The following is a 17,021-nucleotide window of genomic DNA, read 5'->3' as shown; positions in this document are numbered from 1 at the left end:
AGACGCATGCCACCACACCAGGCTGATTTTTGTATTTTTAGTGGAGATGGGGTTTCACCATGTTGGCCAGGCTGGTCTCAAACTCCTGACCTCAAGTGATCCAACTGCCTCGGCCTCCCAAAGTTAGTTTATTATTTTTAAATTATAAGCAGGACCTTGAAAGTTATAGACTGTATCTTTCTAATTTTATTTGTATCTTATTAATTTTTAAATTTGTGACAGGATCTCATTCTGTCACCCAGGCTGGAGTGCAGTGGTGTGATCATGGCTTACTGTAGCCTTGACCTCCTGGGCTTCAGTGATCTTCCTGTCTCAGCCTCCCGGGGAGCTAGGACTATAGGTGCATACCGTACCAAACCCAGCTAATTAAAAAAACATTTTTTTTTTGGTAGGGATGGGGTCTTGCTATTTTGCCCAGGCTGGTCTTGAACTCCTGGGCTCAAGCAGTCCTCCCCTCTTAGCCTGCCAGAGTGCTGGGAGTACAGGTGTGAGCCACCATACCCAGCCTTACTCATTTTATTTATTTATTTATTTACTTACTTATTTATTTATTTTCTGAGACAGAGTCTCAGTGTGTCACCCAGGCTGGAGTGCAGTGGTATAAGCTTGGCTCACTGCAACCTTCACTTCCCAGATTCAAGCGATTCCCCTGTCTCAGCATCCCGAGTAGCTGGGATTACAGGCACACGCCACCAGGCCGGCTAATTTTTTTGTATTTTTAGTAGAGACGGGGTTTCGCCATGTTGGCCAGGCTAGTCCCAAACTCCTGACCTCAGGTGATCCACCTGCCTCGGCCTCCCAAAGTGCTGGGATTACAGTCGTGAGCCACCAGGCCCGGCCACCTTACTCATTTTAGATTCCCATCTCACTGACCAGCAGGATAAAACTGTGCTATAAACGATAGCTGGTCTAGTGGTTACTCTGATGATCATTTAAAATAGTCCCTAATTCTTTCATTTATGTACTTATCCCAGACACTTAATACTTTGTGGAGTTTTTTATAACAGTTTGAGATATAATTCACCTACTACATAATTTGCCCATTTAAAAAAATATAATTCATTGGTTTTTAGTTTATTCAGTGTTGTGCATCCATCATCTCAATTTTAGAACATTTTCATCACCCCCCTAGGGACCCTCTACTCTTTAGCAGCCATGCAGCTCCCCTTCTTTATTTCCTGCATTGAACCCAGCCCCAGGTATCCACCAATCTGTAGAAGTGCCTGTTGTGGGCCGGGCGCAGTGGCTTAAGCCTGTAATCCCAGCACTTTGGGAGGCCGAGACGGGCGGATCACGAGGTCAGGAGATCGAGACCATCCTGGCTAACACGGTGAAACCCCGTCTCTACTAAAAAATACAAAAAACTAGCCGGGCGAGGTGGCGGGCGCCTGTAGTCCCAGCTACTTGGGAGGCTGAGGCAGGAGTATGGCGTAAACCCGGGAGGCGGAGCTTGCAGTGAGCTGAGATCCGGCCACTGCACACCAGCCGGGGCGACAGAGTGAGGCTCCGTCTCAAAAAAAAAAAAAAAAGAAGTGCCTGTTGTGGACATTTCATATAAGTGAACTCATACAGTGTGTGATCCTTTGTGTCTGGCTTCTTTTACTTAGCATAAGTTTCCAAGGCTCATCCACATTGTAGCATGTGTCAGAATTTTATTCCTTTTTATTGCTGAGAGTTTGTGTTTTCCAATAAAATTGTTTTATCTTTTCCTTTTTTTTCCTTCTTCAGAATCCCAAAATTCTTCTCCTAGATGAAGCAACCAGGTGAGGATATCTTAATAATATATGCGATTATGTGTATTAAACCAAATTCTTCTTCACCAAAACATTTTAATTCTGTACCTCAAAGTGATACAACTGAAAATGCTTTTTTTCCCCCTTTACTTTAAAGTGAGGGAGGCTGAATTAATAGTGACAGTTGAAAAGGAGTGGGCAGTCTGAGTCCTAGTTGAGGGTTCTAGGTCCACTTCAGACATGGTTGCCATCAATCCCAATCACTCTGTAAGCCGTAACTGTGCAGAATGCTTTTCTCCTTATATTACAGTATAGTTTTATGGAAATCAGAAAGTCCCAAACAGTTGAAATTTTGATCACAGTAAAAATTCATTGCTCAGGAAGGGCTGCAGTGTGTGTATCAGGAAGCACATGAGCCTGTAGTGTAGGTGTCACTGACATCTTTGCTTTCTCGTGTGTGCTCCTGAGTCAGTGCGCTAGATGCTGAAAATGAGCACCTTGTTCAAGAAGCTCTAGATCGACTGATGGATGGAAGAACGGTGTTAGTTATTGCCCATCGTCTCTCCACCATTAAGAATGCTAATATGGTTGCTGTTCTTGACCAAGGAAAAATTACTGAATATGGAAAACATGAAGAGCTGCTTTCAAAACCAAATGGGATATACAGAAAACTAATGAACAAACAAAGTTTTATTTCAGCATAAGGAAACAATTACTGGTAAACAACATGAAAGACTTTAATGCAAAACAGTGTTACAGAAAAAAAAAAGAGACTGTATGAAATACGTAAACCATATATCAAGTTATTTGAAAAATACCTATTTTTTTCCAAAGTGTGTAAAATATTGTTTTGAAATGTACCTGTTCTCAAGATCTTTTTATTCAGAGTTTTAAAAATTGTAACTTTGTAAATGTCTATAGCACTGAAGTTATTTTCAGGTTCTGTATTTTCTTTTATTGTGGAATACTTTAATCAATATAGCATGGCACCTCATTTTCTTTTGCCTACTGTTAAAGATTAAAGCTATTGTCAAATGACAACTTTAAAAAGGGAATTATAAATAAAAAGCCTGATTATTTTAGGCCAGTTTACCAATCACTGTGTAATTCTTCTGGTAGTATTCTACCTACTTTTGAGTCTAATTTTACTAGATAAGAGTAATGGAAAATGAAAATTTAACCCTTTATTCTGATAATCTCATGAAGCAAACCTAACTCTTTAACATCAGCTGGAAAGAAGGGAACATTTCCATTGCCCGTCTCCTTTGTCTTCAAAGGTGTGAGAGTTGAGGAATATGTGTTCCTATGGGAACTATGTTTGAATATGTGCAGTTTTCAACATTGTGGCACATGAAAGCCTGACAAGTTTTTAAAAGGGCAGAAGCTTTATTTTTTGAACAGGAAAATGTATTTTTTAAATTCACATGTTTGTATGAGTACTTTTGGGAAGCAAGGCATGAACTACTAGGTATTATTAACAATGAATGATTTTTGCATTTAAGTTGTTTGAAGGCATGTATTTTGAAAAATATCTGTTACAAATTTATATTTTCAAGACAAATTGAATCTTATTTTGTAATACTTTTGGAATTTCATTAATAAGGCTAAAATCTGGGGAATATTTTCAGCCTTAAGAAATTTAAGTTTGGAAGTCCTTGCTATTCAACAGAATAACAAGAAACCTTCAGAATGTATCACTCTCCTGAAAAGAAGATATTAAGAAGCCCTTTTATTTATGGTTATAGTTTTATTTATAGTCTCAAAATTCCTAAAGTAATGCTACAACCATTGAATTTGCCATATTTTGTATCAGTGCTGTTAATTTGCTGTTGCCTCAAGAAAAAGTGCTTTTTCTCCATTGATGAGGCTAGACCCTAAGAAGTAATTAAGTCAATGGAAATCGAATGGAAGTTTTTCCATGAACTAAGCATTTATCAGTTCCCTGATTAGACTGGAAGAAGAAACCACTATTTCATGAAAAGCATGGAATATTATATTCTTCATAATTAATAAAATTGATATGAATGAATGTAGTGTTCTTTGAATTAGTAAACAGTACAGCTGTGACGATCATTTTTAACAAGCTCTACTTGTGTTCTTTATAAAGTGTGATTTTCAGAAAGCAAACAAAACACAATTACAAGGTTGAATCTGAGGAAAATAATCCTTGTGCCATAGAAATATTTACAAAATTGCATTTCATTGTTATGTTTTATTTTCTGATACATGATGTTCAATTATATCTTTAGGTAATATTTTATATCATAGATTAAAATTTATAGTGAACTTTATCTGTGTCTGTCACTTTTTTTTTTTTAATGACCCCGGAACCAAAGATGCAGTCTGTCATTTCTTATTAAACTTCTCACTACATTGTTTCTTACTAGAATTTGGCTGTGGAGATTCAGGAATAAAGAAAAGACTAACATTACACATATAGAAAAACATGTTGTAATTAAAAGTTCCATTCATTCCTCCATATCAAGTTTGTTAATGTCATCACTTGTTTCCTACTTACAAATATTCTGTTGTTTCACTGCAGTAAATAAGTATCTCCTACCCACATCAGGGACAAGGCACTGTGCTGTGAAGTTGATGATAGATGAGGAAAGCAGTTTCTGCCCTCAAGGAACTTCCAGTTTTGAAGGAGGGGTAAGGCAGGGGAAAACTAATAACAAGAATGCAGCTAGGCACCATAGAGAGGTGTAGTTGTAACACTGTGTTCTGGTATCACTTTTTTGTCTCCCGAGTGTTTGTATGTTACATTTGATACTTTGACAAGCCTGTAATTTAGACAAATATTTATCTTCCCCATTTCACAGAGGAGGAAATATGCATAGGCAAGTTGTGAATTCAGCATTAATGACATACACAGTTTCAGGCAAGAAGTGATGAAACAAGATATTAGTGAGATAGGCAGGGGCCAGCTCAAAGCTATGCTGCAAATACTACCTTTTGTCCTATTCCATAGAGAGCCTTTGAAGGTGTATGTATCTTCATGTAAACAATTTAGAAAATAAGCAAAAAAGAAAATTTACCTGAAATCCCCCATGTGAAGATAAAATTGCACATTTTTGACTAGGTGTGGTGGCTCATGCCTGTAATCTCAGCACTTTGGGAGGCTGAGGCGGGTGGATCACGAGGCCAGGAGTTCGAGACCAGCCTGGCCAACGTGGTGAAACCCCGTCTCTACTAAAGATACAAAAAATTAGCTGGGCGTGGTGGCAGGCACCTGTAATCCCAGCTACTTGGGAGGCTGAGGCAGGAGAATTGCTTGAATCCGGGAGGCAGAAGTTGCAGTGAGCCGAGATCGCACCACTGCAGTCCAGCCTGGGTGGTAGAGTGAGACTCCATTTCAAAAAGAAGAAAAGAAAATTTTCACATTGTTGAGCTCAGCATTTTGTTATATACCCTCCCAGGCTTGTCTCTATGTGCAAGGTCTCCCCTGACCCTGGGCCTGACAGGTTCTCAAAGAATAATCACAAGTTAAACCATTGTAGGTCATACCCTTGTTAAGTGCACTCTTATAAAAGTAGGGCTCCATTTTGGAAATTCATTTTTTTTTTTTTTCTTGAGACAGAGTCTCACTCTTACCCAGGCTGGAGTGCAGTGGCGCGATCTTGGCCACTGCAACCTCCGCCTCCTGGATTCGAGCAATTCTCTTGCCTTAGCCTCCCGAATAGCTGGGCCTACAGGCGTGCCCCACCATGCCCGGCTGCTTTCTGTATTTTTAGTTGAGACAGGGTTTCACCATGTTGGCCAGGCTCATCTTGAACTCCTGAGCTCAAGCGATCCGCCTGCCTTAGCCTCCCAAAGTGCTGGGATTACAGGTGTGAGCCAGCACGCCCGGCCTGGTTTTAGTTTATTTTTGATAAGCTTTGGCAGTTTTATAAAATAAGATGAATTCCCGGCCAGGCGTGGTGGCTCACACCTGTAATCCCAGCTACTCAGGAGGCTGAGGTAGGAGAATCGCTTGAACCTGGGAGGCAGAGGTTTTAGTGAGCCGGAGATCCCACCACTGCACTCCAGCCTGGGAGACAGAGTGAGACCTTGTCTCAAAAGTAAATAAATAAATAAGTGAAAACCAGTACAAATGTTACAAAACAAATATAAATGAAATAATTATGTGAAAACTACATTGTAAATGTTCCTTTGGAGTGTATTTCTGAGGCATCATGGGGTTTTCCTGGTCATCTCTGTCCGCTGAATTCATTCAATAAACATTTACTGAGCATCTCCGATTTTGCTAGGTCCTGTGCTAGGTGCCAACTGTGCCTCCCTCACAAAGCTAGTGCAAGGGTTGGCAAACAGCTGTTTTCGTATAGCCTGCAGGCTAAGGATAGTTTTTACAGTTTTACATTGTTGGAAAAAATCGAGAGAAAAATATCTCATGACACATTAAAAATACCTGAAATTCGGCCAGGCACGGTGGCTCACGCTTGTAATCCCAGCACTTTGGGAGGCCAAGGCGGGCGGTCACGAGGTTAGGAGATCGAGACCATCCTCGCTAACGTGAAACCCCGTCTCTACTAAAAAAAAAGAAAAAAAATACAAAAAATTAGCGGGGCATTGTGGCGAGTGCCCGTATTCCCAACTACTCCGGAGGCTGAGGCAGGAGAATGGCGTGAACCCAGGAGGCAGATCTTGCAGTGAGCCGAGATCACACCACTGCACTCCAGCCTGGGCAACAGAGCGAGACTCCGTCTCAAAAAAAAAAAAAAAAAAAAAATCATGAAATTCAAATTTCAGTGTCCATAAACAGCTTACTCCTTCTTGTACGAATTGTCTACGGCTGCTTTCACACTATAGCCACAAGGGGGAGGAGTTGTGACAGAGACTACATGGCGTACAAGCTGAGGTGCCTGACAGAAACCTCACTGATGCCAGAGATAGTGAAAAAATTCCGCACTACTTGAAGGATTTCTAAACCACGCTGAAATTTAGAGCCATCTCAAAAAGTTCCATTGACAGGATTAGATGAGTGCCCTGAAAATGACTGGGTGTGTGTAATTTTCATATGTGTTCTTCATTGTTCCTGTGCCTCTCCATTTTCACACACTAATTACCATGCTGTGAGAATGGGAGTCTAGTAATTCCACCACATCAGCAGGGAATCATTCTGGCTGCTTTCCTGTTGTCGACTGCAGTTGTTAGTCCTACACAGATCAAAGTTTGATCTTAACTGCAAAGGTGATATTTTGGGAAGGACGTACAGAGGAGAGGCACATCTCCAAGTAGAACCACAAGTTGGCTGGGCACCTCACACATACACACATGTCTACACTGGGGAGGTATTTTTCTATTTATTTTAATAAAATTTAAATGTGCTTATATTGCATGTAGGGGGAAAGAAATACCTTTTCTTCCCATCTTAGGTTCATAGCTAAGGCCCTTATAACAAAAATCAGATTCACAAGAGAAAAGCATGCAAACTTATTTAAAAGTTTAACATGACATAGGAGCCTTTGGAAATGAAGACCCAAACAAACAGGGAAACTTGTGCATTTTTATGCTTAGGTTTGATGAGTGGACAACATGCGGAAAGGTATGACTGGACAAAGGTCTGATCTAATGGTAATAACTGGGGGAACTTGTTAAAGCCTGTTTGTTCAGACTCTTCTCTGTGGCCCTGTGTCTTCAGAGATAAGGGTGTTTCTTTCCTCCAGGTATGGGGAAGGCATCTCTCAAATGAGGGTCTTATGACCTGCTTTAGGGGAGAAGGGTGGAAGAAGGTCAGAGAATGATCTTCCTGCTTCTACTGTGTTCTCAAATGCCAAGGTGTCACATTTTGGGGTGGTAAGACCTAAACCCTGTCACTGCACACACTATTTTTTATTCTATAAGGTGTACATGATGTTGATATGTGTATGCATAGTAAACTATAGTCAAGCAAATTACCATATCCATTATCTTCCAGAGTTACCTTTTTTGGGGTTTTTTGAGGAAAGAGTCTATAAAATCTCCTCTCAGCAAATTTTTGGGATATAATACAATGTTGTTAACTATAATCCTTATGCTGTACATTAGATCTCTAGACTTATGCATCTTTTGTAACTGCAACTTTGACCTAATTCTCTGCACATACTATTTTTAACCAAACTGCTTTTCAGAAAATTTGCACGAATATTTTCCTACATTGTTAAGTGTTCATTACTCACGTCCATATGTATTCTTTTAAATATAGCTTTTCATAATGCTTTTTTTTTTCAGACTCAGGACCTTAGTTTTTTTTTTTCAGTTTTCCATAATGTGGATGCACTATAAATCTAGTTGACAATTTATGTTACTTTCTACTTCCTTCACTATTATAAACAATATTGTCTTTATTATTTGATTTTTTTCACATAAATTTCTAAGGTGAAATTGCCAAGTAATTATAAGACTTTTTGATAGAAATTGTCCTCTTAAAAGATTGTACTTTTACAATCCCACCAGATAGATATGTAAGCAGTGCTTGTTTCCCCACAGCCTTTTCAATATGAACTGCTACCATTTCTTTTTTTCCACTCTGTTGCCCAGGCTGCAGTGCAGCGGCCGATCTTGGCTCACTGCAATCTCTGCCTCCCGGGTTCAAGCGATTCTCCTGCCTCAGCCTCCTGAGTAGCTGGGATTACAGTTGTGCACCCACGATGCCCAGCTAATTTTTGTATCTTTTTTTCTTTTCTTTTTTTTTTTTTTTTTTGGAGATGGAGTCTTGCTGTGTCGTCCAGGCCGGAGCGCAGTGGTACAATCTCAGCTCCCTGCAACCTCTGCCTCCTGGATTAAAGCGATTTTCTGCCTCAGCCCCCCGAGTGGTTGGGACTACAGGTGGGTGCCACCACGCCCGGCTCATTTTTGTATTTTTAATAGAGACAGGATTTCACCATGTTGGCCAGGCTGGTCTCAAACTCCTGACCTCGTGATCCGCCCACCTCGGCCTCCCAAAGTGCTGGGATTACAAGCGTGAGATATGCACCCGGCCACTGTTACCATCATAAAAAACATCTTTGGGAGGGTAGGGGGAGGAAGAGCATCAGGAAAAATAGCTAATGCATGTGGGGCTTAATACCTCGGTGATGGATTTGATAGGTGCAGCAAACCACCATGGCACATATTTTATTATTTTTTTTTTTTGAGAGAAAGTCTTGCCCTGTCACCCAGGCTGGAGTGCAATGGCACGATCCTGGCTCACTGCAACCTCTGCCTCCCAGGTTCAAGCGATTCTCCTGCCTCAGCTTCGTGAATAGCTGGGATTACAGGTGCGCACCACCCCACGCCTGGCTAATTTCTGTATTTTTAGTAGAGACGGGGTTTCACCGTGTTGGTCAGGCTGGTCTCGAACTCCTGACCTTGTGATCTGTCTGCTTCAGTCTCCCAAAGTGCTGGGATTACGTGCGTTAGCCACTGCGCCCAGCCTATTTACTTTTTGAGACAGAGTCTCGCTCTGTTGCTCAGGCGTGAGTACAGCGGCATAGTATCAGCTTACTGCAACCTCCACCTCCAAGGTTTAAGTTATTCTCCTGCCTCAGCCACCCAAATAGCTGGGACTACAGATGCGCACCACCACGCCTGACTAATTTTTGTATTTTTAGTAGAGACGGGATTTCACCAGGTTGGCCAGGCTGGTCTCGAACTCCTGACCTCAGGTGATCTGCCCGCATTGGCCTCCCAAAGTGTTGGGATTACAGGTGTAAGCCACCGCCCCCAGGCTCTAACATTCCTTTATTAAATTCTTTTAACTACCTAGCTTGAGGGTACCATCTGTTTTCTCTAGGATTTTTTCTTTTCTTTTTTTTGAGACAGAGTTTTGCTCTGTTGCCCAGGTTGGAGTGCAGTGGCGCCATCACGGCTCACTGCAACCTCCACCTTCCTGGCTCAAGCAATTCCCCAGCCTCAGCCTCCCAAGTAGCTAGGATTACAGGTGCACACCACCATGCCCAGCTAATTTTTTGGTATTTTTAGTAGAGGCGGGATTTCATCATGTTGGCCAGACTGGTCTTGAACTCCTGACCTCAGGCAATCCACCTGCCTGGGCCTCCCAAAGTGCTGGAATTACAGGCGTGAGCCACCACGCCTGGCGTTCTCTAGGATCTTATTTGACAGAGTCTAAAGGCCCTTCATAGTCTCTCCTTATTTCTCCAATTTCCTTTACTTTTAGTCTTTCAGGTTGATTTGTCTGTTTAAAGTCCCTGGTTCTAATCCCAGCTACTCAGGAGGCTGAGGCTGGAGGATCACTTAAAGCCACAGGAGTTTGAGACCAGCCTGGGAAATATAGCAAGACCCCATTTTTTAAATTGTATTTTTTTAGAATTTAAAATAAAATTTCTTGGGGAGACAGGGTCTCACTATGTTGCCCAGGGGCTGGTCTTGAACTACTGGCCTCAAGCCATCCTCCCACACCTTAGCCTTGCAAGGTTCTGGGATTACAGACGCGAGCCACTGTGCCTGGCCATGAGACCCCATTTCTAAAAATGTATATATAAATAAAAAATAGGCAGGTGTGGTGGTACATGCCCATGGTCCCAACTCTGAGGCTGAGGCAGGAGGATCACTGACGCCCAGAAGGTCAAGGATGTGGTGAGCTTTGATCACGCCACTGCACTCCAGCCTGGGCAACAGAGTAAGACCCAATCGCTAGAAAAATAATAAAGTAAAATAAAAATAAATAAAGTCCCTAGAATGCACCAAGTCCTTTGCTGCTTCAGGACCTTTGGCCAAGGATCCTCTGCCTGAAATATTCTTCCTCGTATTCTCTTATGCTTCATGTCTCAGGTTAAATGTCCTTTTCTCCCAGAGGCCTTTATAGACCTCCATCCAAAAATAGGAAGCCCCAGTGATTCTCTCTCATACACTTTGCTGTTTTATTTCATAGTACACATCTCAGCTTGTAGCTGGATATTTGTGTTCATTTTTTCAGTGTCTGTCTTTCTCACTGGTCTGTAATCTCCATGACGGTGGGACCTGTTGGGCTTTGTTTAGTTATAAGCCTTAGCACTTATCACATAGCCTGACAAATAGTAGGTACTCACTAAATCCATAACGAATGGATGACTTTTAGTGCTGTCTGCTCACTATCCTTCAAGTCATACATTTGGACTCCAGGAAAGTTCTTGCTCAAAGGTGCCGGCAAGTCATTCTAACTCCTGCAAACAACAGCTTTTACAATAGGATGGTGGAGAAACCACTAACCAGTCCAACAAGGCACAAGAATACAATTGATCCCACCAATCCTCTCAGACACAACTATTAATACTCTTTATTGCCTATTTCACACCCCTCCTTGTAAGAATGAAACAGGAGGGAAATGCACTGGGCTCTCAGAGCCCTAAGACTCAACAAGCTGCCAAGTTGGATTAGACACCCAGGTTGGAGAAGGAGTAAGGCAGCTAGCCTATGGAACCTTGGCAAGATAACTGCTCAGATGCCACTGACATGCATAGATCGATGACTGGCTTCCCAGGGGAATGTCAACAACTGACACCCACACTGTGGTCTCCCACATGTGGATACATCAATGTTTACTTAACCATTCCCTTATTTCAACACGTGTTGAATGAAAGTCTACTATATGTCTGTTACTGTGTGCCACAAAGGTAACAAAGTCATTGCTCCTGCTGCTTTTAAAAGACATTTAAAAGGAGGTACTTGAGAGACAGTTATGAAAACAAACTATTATGCAGGATAAAAATACAGTCTACACAAAGGAGCAGAGAGGACAAAAAGGATAAGGGGTATCTAATCCTGTGGAAGGTTTCACTGAGAAGGCAGCAACAGAACTGACTTGATGCGTAAGGTAGGCGCCTTCTGGACCAACAAGGCACGGAGTGCATTCCAGGTGAAAGAAACATGTGCATGCGCAATGGAGGGGGATTTGGGTTTTTAAGTTCTTGGAATGTGGAGTACAAGTGGGAAGTGGTGGAAGTACAACACGGACAGAAAAGCCAACCTGACTTAGATCACATAAGACCTTGCAAAGGAGCTTAGCAAATAACTACTGGCAATGGTCAGCCACTGAAGCATTTACAGGCCCAAGAGCAGCATTAGGTTTGCCTTAATTCATTGGGTTGGCACTGAGAAGATAGAGTGGAGTCAGACTAGACACAGGTAAGGAACCATCTCCCCGTCTCTCGTCTCTCCCACTCCCTCCCGCTGGCAGTAAAGAGACTACGCAGTGGTTGAAGAAAAGTACCAGAACCAGGGCAGAGGCGGTGCAAATGTGTGATCTAATACAGATACGTAGGAGCTACAACGTATACCAGGATCTTAGAGTGGAGGTAAGTGTGAGGGATGACTGCAGATAGAGCTCCTCTCTTTGCCTTGGACAACTGGCCAGTCTTACCAAGCTGGGACAGAGATGGTGGTAGGAGAGGGGTCCTAAAGGAAAACATGAATGTGCTTTTCATAAGCGGATTGTGAGGAGTCCGCAAGACTTACAGGTGAATGTGTCCCCTAGGGAGCTGATTTGATAGGGGTCTGGGGGTTTTGAGCTGGATCCAGGTTAGAGACACGGATTTATGGCGTCATTAGCGTGGAAGAAACTGTGCAAAGTTGAATGGGAAAATGGCAAACCTAGAAAACAGCAAATATCACAGTGCGATACCAGTGTCAGCTTTACGGCTTTTCTCTGTCCTCAGCTTGGACTGAGGAACATCTTTCATTTCACAAGAGGCTCAGGAACTACCAGTGTGAAAAGAGGCTGCGTTCAAGTTGCTGGAGGGCCAGTTCCAACTAGGCGCAGTCAAGAAGGAGGCCTGGCTTTGCGGCTCCACGTCCCTGGAAGCTCTGCACTCCAACGGTTCTGGATCTGGGGCCACGGGCTGCCTTCCCGACCTACCCCGCGGGCTGGGCACCGCCCTTAACGTCACGATCACGCCCCCGCCAGCGCTCCTACCGCAACCCGCGAGAGCCACTGCGTTTGACGTCATCATGGCGCGCCATCCCTCCCCTTAGGTGTTTAATCTCCGCGCGCAGGCCGCGCTGAAACCTGACGGCCAGATCCCTCGCCGTCCTAGTCGCTGCTCCTTCGAGTCATGTTCCCAGCCGCCCCTTCTCCGCGGACCCCGGGTCCCGGGTCCCGAAGGGGCCCCCTGGCCGGACTCGGGCCCGGCTCCACGCCCCGGACGGCCAGCAGGAAGGGTCTGCCCCTGGGGTCTGCAGTCAGCTCTCCAGTGCTCTTCTCACCGGTGGGCCGGCGTAGCTCGCTAAGCTCACGGTAAGTGATCTCCTTGGTTGGGTCTGGCAACCAGCAGGCTCACCGGCCGCAGTGGGCCGGATCGGTTAGTGTCTTCAGAAGCCTTCGGAACCAGGGGCGGCGGAAGAGAATGCCAGAGTATTGGAAAATAGACGTTTTCCACTCTTGCAGGTCATACCTGCTTCACTTTTTGAGTTGATTCCCCACTTTGCATTTTTCGTGGATTCCTTTGTGCAGAAGTGAAGTACAAACCGGATTCGCATCAATGGTTACCCACTTCCCACCTACTACCGCTGTGATCGGGCGTAAGTCACTCGTGATTTTCTTCATCTGTGAAATGGCGATAATATATGTCACCTGAGCCAGAGGAGTTAGTATGAATTGCCACGATGCAGATGTAAGGTGATGGTGATAATGAGGACCTGCAACCCTGAAATATAATTGTTTAATGCCTAATATACCAACTGACATTAATATCTGATGATTGGTAATTGAAGGGTTTCTAGCTATGGAATTTAACTTTCTAGGTAAATTATAGGGAAAAGGCTTTACATAAGTGAGATAAGAGTACTGTGGTAATTTAGTTACTAAAACTGCTGGTTTGGAGCACCAGTAAAATCACACACACCCTTCCCCCCGCCCCCCAACACACACCATGTTCACAATTAACCTAAAACTTTAGAAGATAACGTGTTTCTGCATAGTTTTCTCTGAATTCATCTATAATAAATGAATTTTTCCCTGCAGGAAAACACCGAGTATTGTGTCTTGAAATTATGGTTAAAATTTATCTGTAAAATTTTGCAGTACTTTAAAGGATAAGTGGTTTTTAAAGAATGCACCGTATCTTTGACTTTTTTTTGGCATATTTTGAAAAGTACAAAGTGCAGATCTTGGCATTGTTTTCTGTTCCTTTTACGAAAAGTTGGAGAATAAAAGCGTACTTTATTTACTATGTATGTTGTTTTATTTAAATCTCTTCTTTCTGGTGATCATTTCAATAAAAACCTTTGTTATCCTCTGTCAAGAAACAAAGCCCTCAGCCGTTCTGTATGTGCATCTCCTCATTTAATTCTCATAAGACATAGAACAACTTATTCTGGTGGCTTTACAGTATTCTAAATGTTAAGAAGAGTGTGAGCAGGAAATAGTTTTTACTCTGATATCTGCTGTTGAAGACCATGTAACAGCTGATGCTCATAACCTGTTTGATTTCTTGCTTGGTTGTACAGATCTGATAGATTTTTTTTTTAAGAGACAGGGTCTCACTCTCTGTCGCCCAGGCTACAAGCTGGTGCCACAATGCCTGGCTAATTTAAATTTTTTTTTGTAGAGACAAGGTCTTGCCATGTTGCCCAGGCTGGTCTTGAACTCTTGGTCTCAAGTAGTCTTCCCACTTCAGCCACCCAAAGTGCTGAGATTATAGGCATGAGCCACTGCCCCAGCCAGATCTGGTAGATTCTTAAAACCCTAAAGCCAAATGAGAACTTAAATCTCATCTAAGCCAATATTTGTAAAATATATTTGACCACAACATATGGTAAAAGCTGATGTTTTATATTCTGTCTTTCAAAAATATTGATTGAGATCTGCAAAACGACCCACTGTTTGAAAAAAACACTGGTCTAGTTAAGCCTTATTTCACAGCTAAAGAGGCAGAATTATAAGGAGTTTAGGCGAATACAGGCATGCATTTTATTACTAGAGCATATGGAATTGAAGCCAAGTTTTCCTAAATCCTGTCTTTTTACATGAAAAATATTACATTTAATTACATGATAAATATGAGCCAGTGTTAATTTTTTTCAGAGAACTCCTTATTGTGAAAATATATACATAAATAATTAGGATAATGGAAAATTTTAAGTTATAAGTAAGGTAATTAGACTTTTTTCTTTAGAGGAACACCAACACGAATGTTCCCACACCACTCCATAACTGAGTCTGTGAACTATGATGTGAAAACGTTTGGATCTTCTCTTCCTGTTAAAGTCATGGAAGCGCTAACATTGGCTGAAGGTAGGTGTCATCTTTCCATTTACGTATATTAGCAATTTAGGATGGAGCCTAGATGCGGCATAGAGATTAAATTTATGTTTTCTCACGTATACCTTTATGTAAATGGAGAGAGATGGGTAGCCTCTCTAGTTTTCTTTTTTTTTTTTTGAGGCAGAGTCTCACTCTGTGACCCAGGCTAGAGTCCAGTGGCACGATCTCAGCTCACTGCAACCACCGCCTCCCGGGTTCAAGCGAGTTTCCTGCCTCAGCCTCCCAAGTGGCTGGGATTATAGGTGTGAGCCACCATGCCGGGCTAATTTTTTCTATTTTTAGTAGAGACAGGGTTTCACCATGTTGACCAGGCTGTTCTGGAGCTCCTGACCTCCGATAATCTGCCCACCAGAGTGCTGGGATTACAGGCATGAGCCACCACACCCAGCCACCTGTCTAGTTTTTTATTTTATTTTACTTTTTTTTTTTTTTTTGAGACGGAGTCTCGCTCTGTTGCCCAGGCTGGAGTGCAGTGGCGTGATCTCGGCTCACTGCAAGCTCGTCCTCCTGGGTTCACGCCATTCTCCTGCCTCAGCCTCCCGAGTCATTGGGACTACAGGTGCCCGCCACCTTGCCTGACTAATATTTTGTATTTTTAGTAGAGGCTGGGTTTCAGTGTGTTAGGATGATCTTGATCTCCTGACCTCGTGATCTGCCCGCCTCAGCCCCCCAAAGTGCTGGGATTACAGGCGTAAGCCACCGTGCCCAGCCCTAGTTTTTTACTATAATTGAGATATATAATAAATTTGAGAAGGAGAATGAGTTCATTTGAACACAATCAAATTAAGTCTAATGGTTTTAGGTACTGTACACTAGTCCCCCATTATCTTTGAGGGATATTTTCCAAGATTCCCCAGTGGATGCCTGAAACCTTGTATAGTACCAAACCCTATATATACTGTGTTTTTTCATGCGTACACTCCTATGATAAAGTTTAGTTTATAAATTAGGCACAGTTAAGAGATGAATAGCAATAACTAATAATAAAGTGGAACAATTATAACAATATACCAGCACTACTCTTGTATTTTGGGGTCATTAAATAAGAATACGAGCATTGCGTTACTGCAACAGTTGATCTGGTAACTGAGACAGCTACTAAGTGACAAACAGCTGGATAGTCTCAGGGGTGTCCAATCTTTTGGCTTCCCTGGGCCACACATAAAATACACTTACCCTAACAATAGCTGATGAGCTATAAATAAATAAATAAATAGATCTGTGTGTAAATCTCATAATGTTTTAAAAAGTTTACAAACTTGTGTTGGGCCGCATTCAAAGCTGTCCTGGGCCACACGTGTCCCTGGGCCGTGGGTTGGACAAGCTTGGTGTATACAGTATGGAAATGCTGCACAAAGGGTTGATTCACAACCTTTAGACAGGACAGTATGAGATTTTTATCACTTTACCCAGAACAACATGCAATTTACAACTTAGGAATTGTTCATTTGAATTTTCCATTTAATATTTTCAGACTGCAATTGACCACAGGTATTTGAAACTGCAGATAACAGGGGGAAATACTGTATATGCAAAATTCAGTCTTGTTTGAAGAGTTGATCAAGTTTATGAAGTTTACCGTTAAAAAAAAAAAAACCCCAAAACTGGCACTTTATGTTATTGGGTTTAATAATATAGTAAAATCAAGTCCTACCTCTATTTCTGGATCCTATGTAGCATCCCAGAGGCTGTGTGCACAAATTTATGATGTTACCATTGTGGTGGTGTACCTTTAGAAGAGTCTGTTGGCAGAGAATTAGTGTGGAATTTTGACAGATACAATCAACACAAGCTTAGGCAACTTTAAAGATGAACAGTTGGATGACACTGGAAGAGCAAAGTTCAGAGCATCCTTAATATCTGCTGAAGTCATTTTTATTGAGGACTGAATTCTAGATCTTTGTGATTTTTCTGGAACAGTGTTTTTCAAATTGTAGGAGTGACCAAAATTTAGCGGTTCTTGACCAGCATTTAAAAAAAGAAGAAATAGAATGCATCTCTCATAATGTTTAGTAAATTTTTGTTTGTTTTACTTAAATTGTATATGGGTGTATCATGATGTAAAATGT

General features: G+C 42.2%; 2 protein-coding genes and 1 long non-coding RNA gene across 3 annotated transcripts in view; 2 read left to right on the top strand and 1 right to left on the bottom strand.

Annotated features, from left to right (window-relative positions):
- Window positions 1–4,024, top strand: part of ABCB10 (ATP-binding cassette, sub-family B (MDR/TAP), member 10) — a 34,533-nt gene extending 30,509 nt beyond the window's left edge. Inside the window, exons 11-12 of the mRNA XM_011999852.1 lie at window positions 1,729–1,763; window positions 2,206–4,024. Of these exons, the coding sequence (XP_011855242.1) occupies window positions 1,729–1,763; window positions 2,206–2,437 (267 nt within the window). The 3' untranslated portion in view covers window positions 2,438–4,024. The remainder of the gene's footprint in view (window positions 1–1,728; window positions 1,764–2,205) is intronic.
- A 3,304-nt stretch (window positions 4,025–7,328) lies between these two features.
- LOC105553713 lies at window positions 7,329–12,562 on the bottom strand. Its single transcript, XR_001008200.1, has 3 exons — window positions 12,313–12,562; window positions 10,742–10,855; window positions 7,329–7,437 (listed from the first exon to the last, which is right to left on the bottom strand). It is a non-coding gene; the product is annotated as an uncharacterized LOC105553713 (long non-coding RNA).
- A 43-nt stretch (window positions 12,563–12,605) lies between these two features.
- Window positions 12,606–17,021, top strand: part of NUP133 (nucleoporin 133kDa) — a 67,970-nt gene continuing 63,554 nt past the window's right edge. The window contains exons 1-2 of the mRNA XM_011999849.1: window positions 12,606–12,924; window positions 14,804–14,922. Of these exons, the coding sequence (XP_011855239.1) occupies window positions 12,743–12,924; window positions 14,804–14,922 (301 nt within the window). The 5' untranslated portion in view covers window positions 12,606–12,742. The remainder of the gene's footprint in view (window positions 12,925–14,803; window positions 14,923–17,021) is intronic.

This window comes from Mandrillus leucophaeus, unplaced genomic scaffold, assembly GCF_000951045.1.
Source record: "Mandrillus leucophaeus isolate KB7577 unplaced genomic scaffold, Mleu.le_1.0 Scaffold604, whole genome shotgun sequence".
NCBI lineage: Eukaryota > Metazoa > Chordata > Mammalia > Primates > Cercopithecidae > Mandrillus > Mandrillus leucophaeus.
This window is presented reverse-complemented; position numbering and strand designations above follow the sequence as displayed.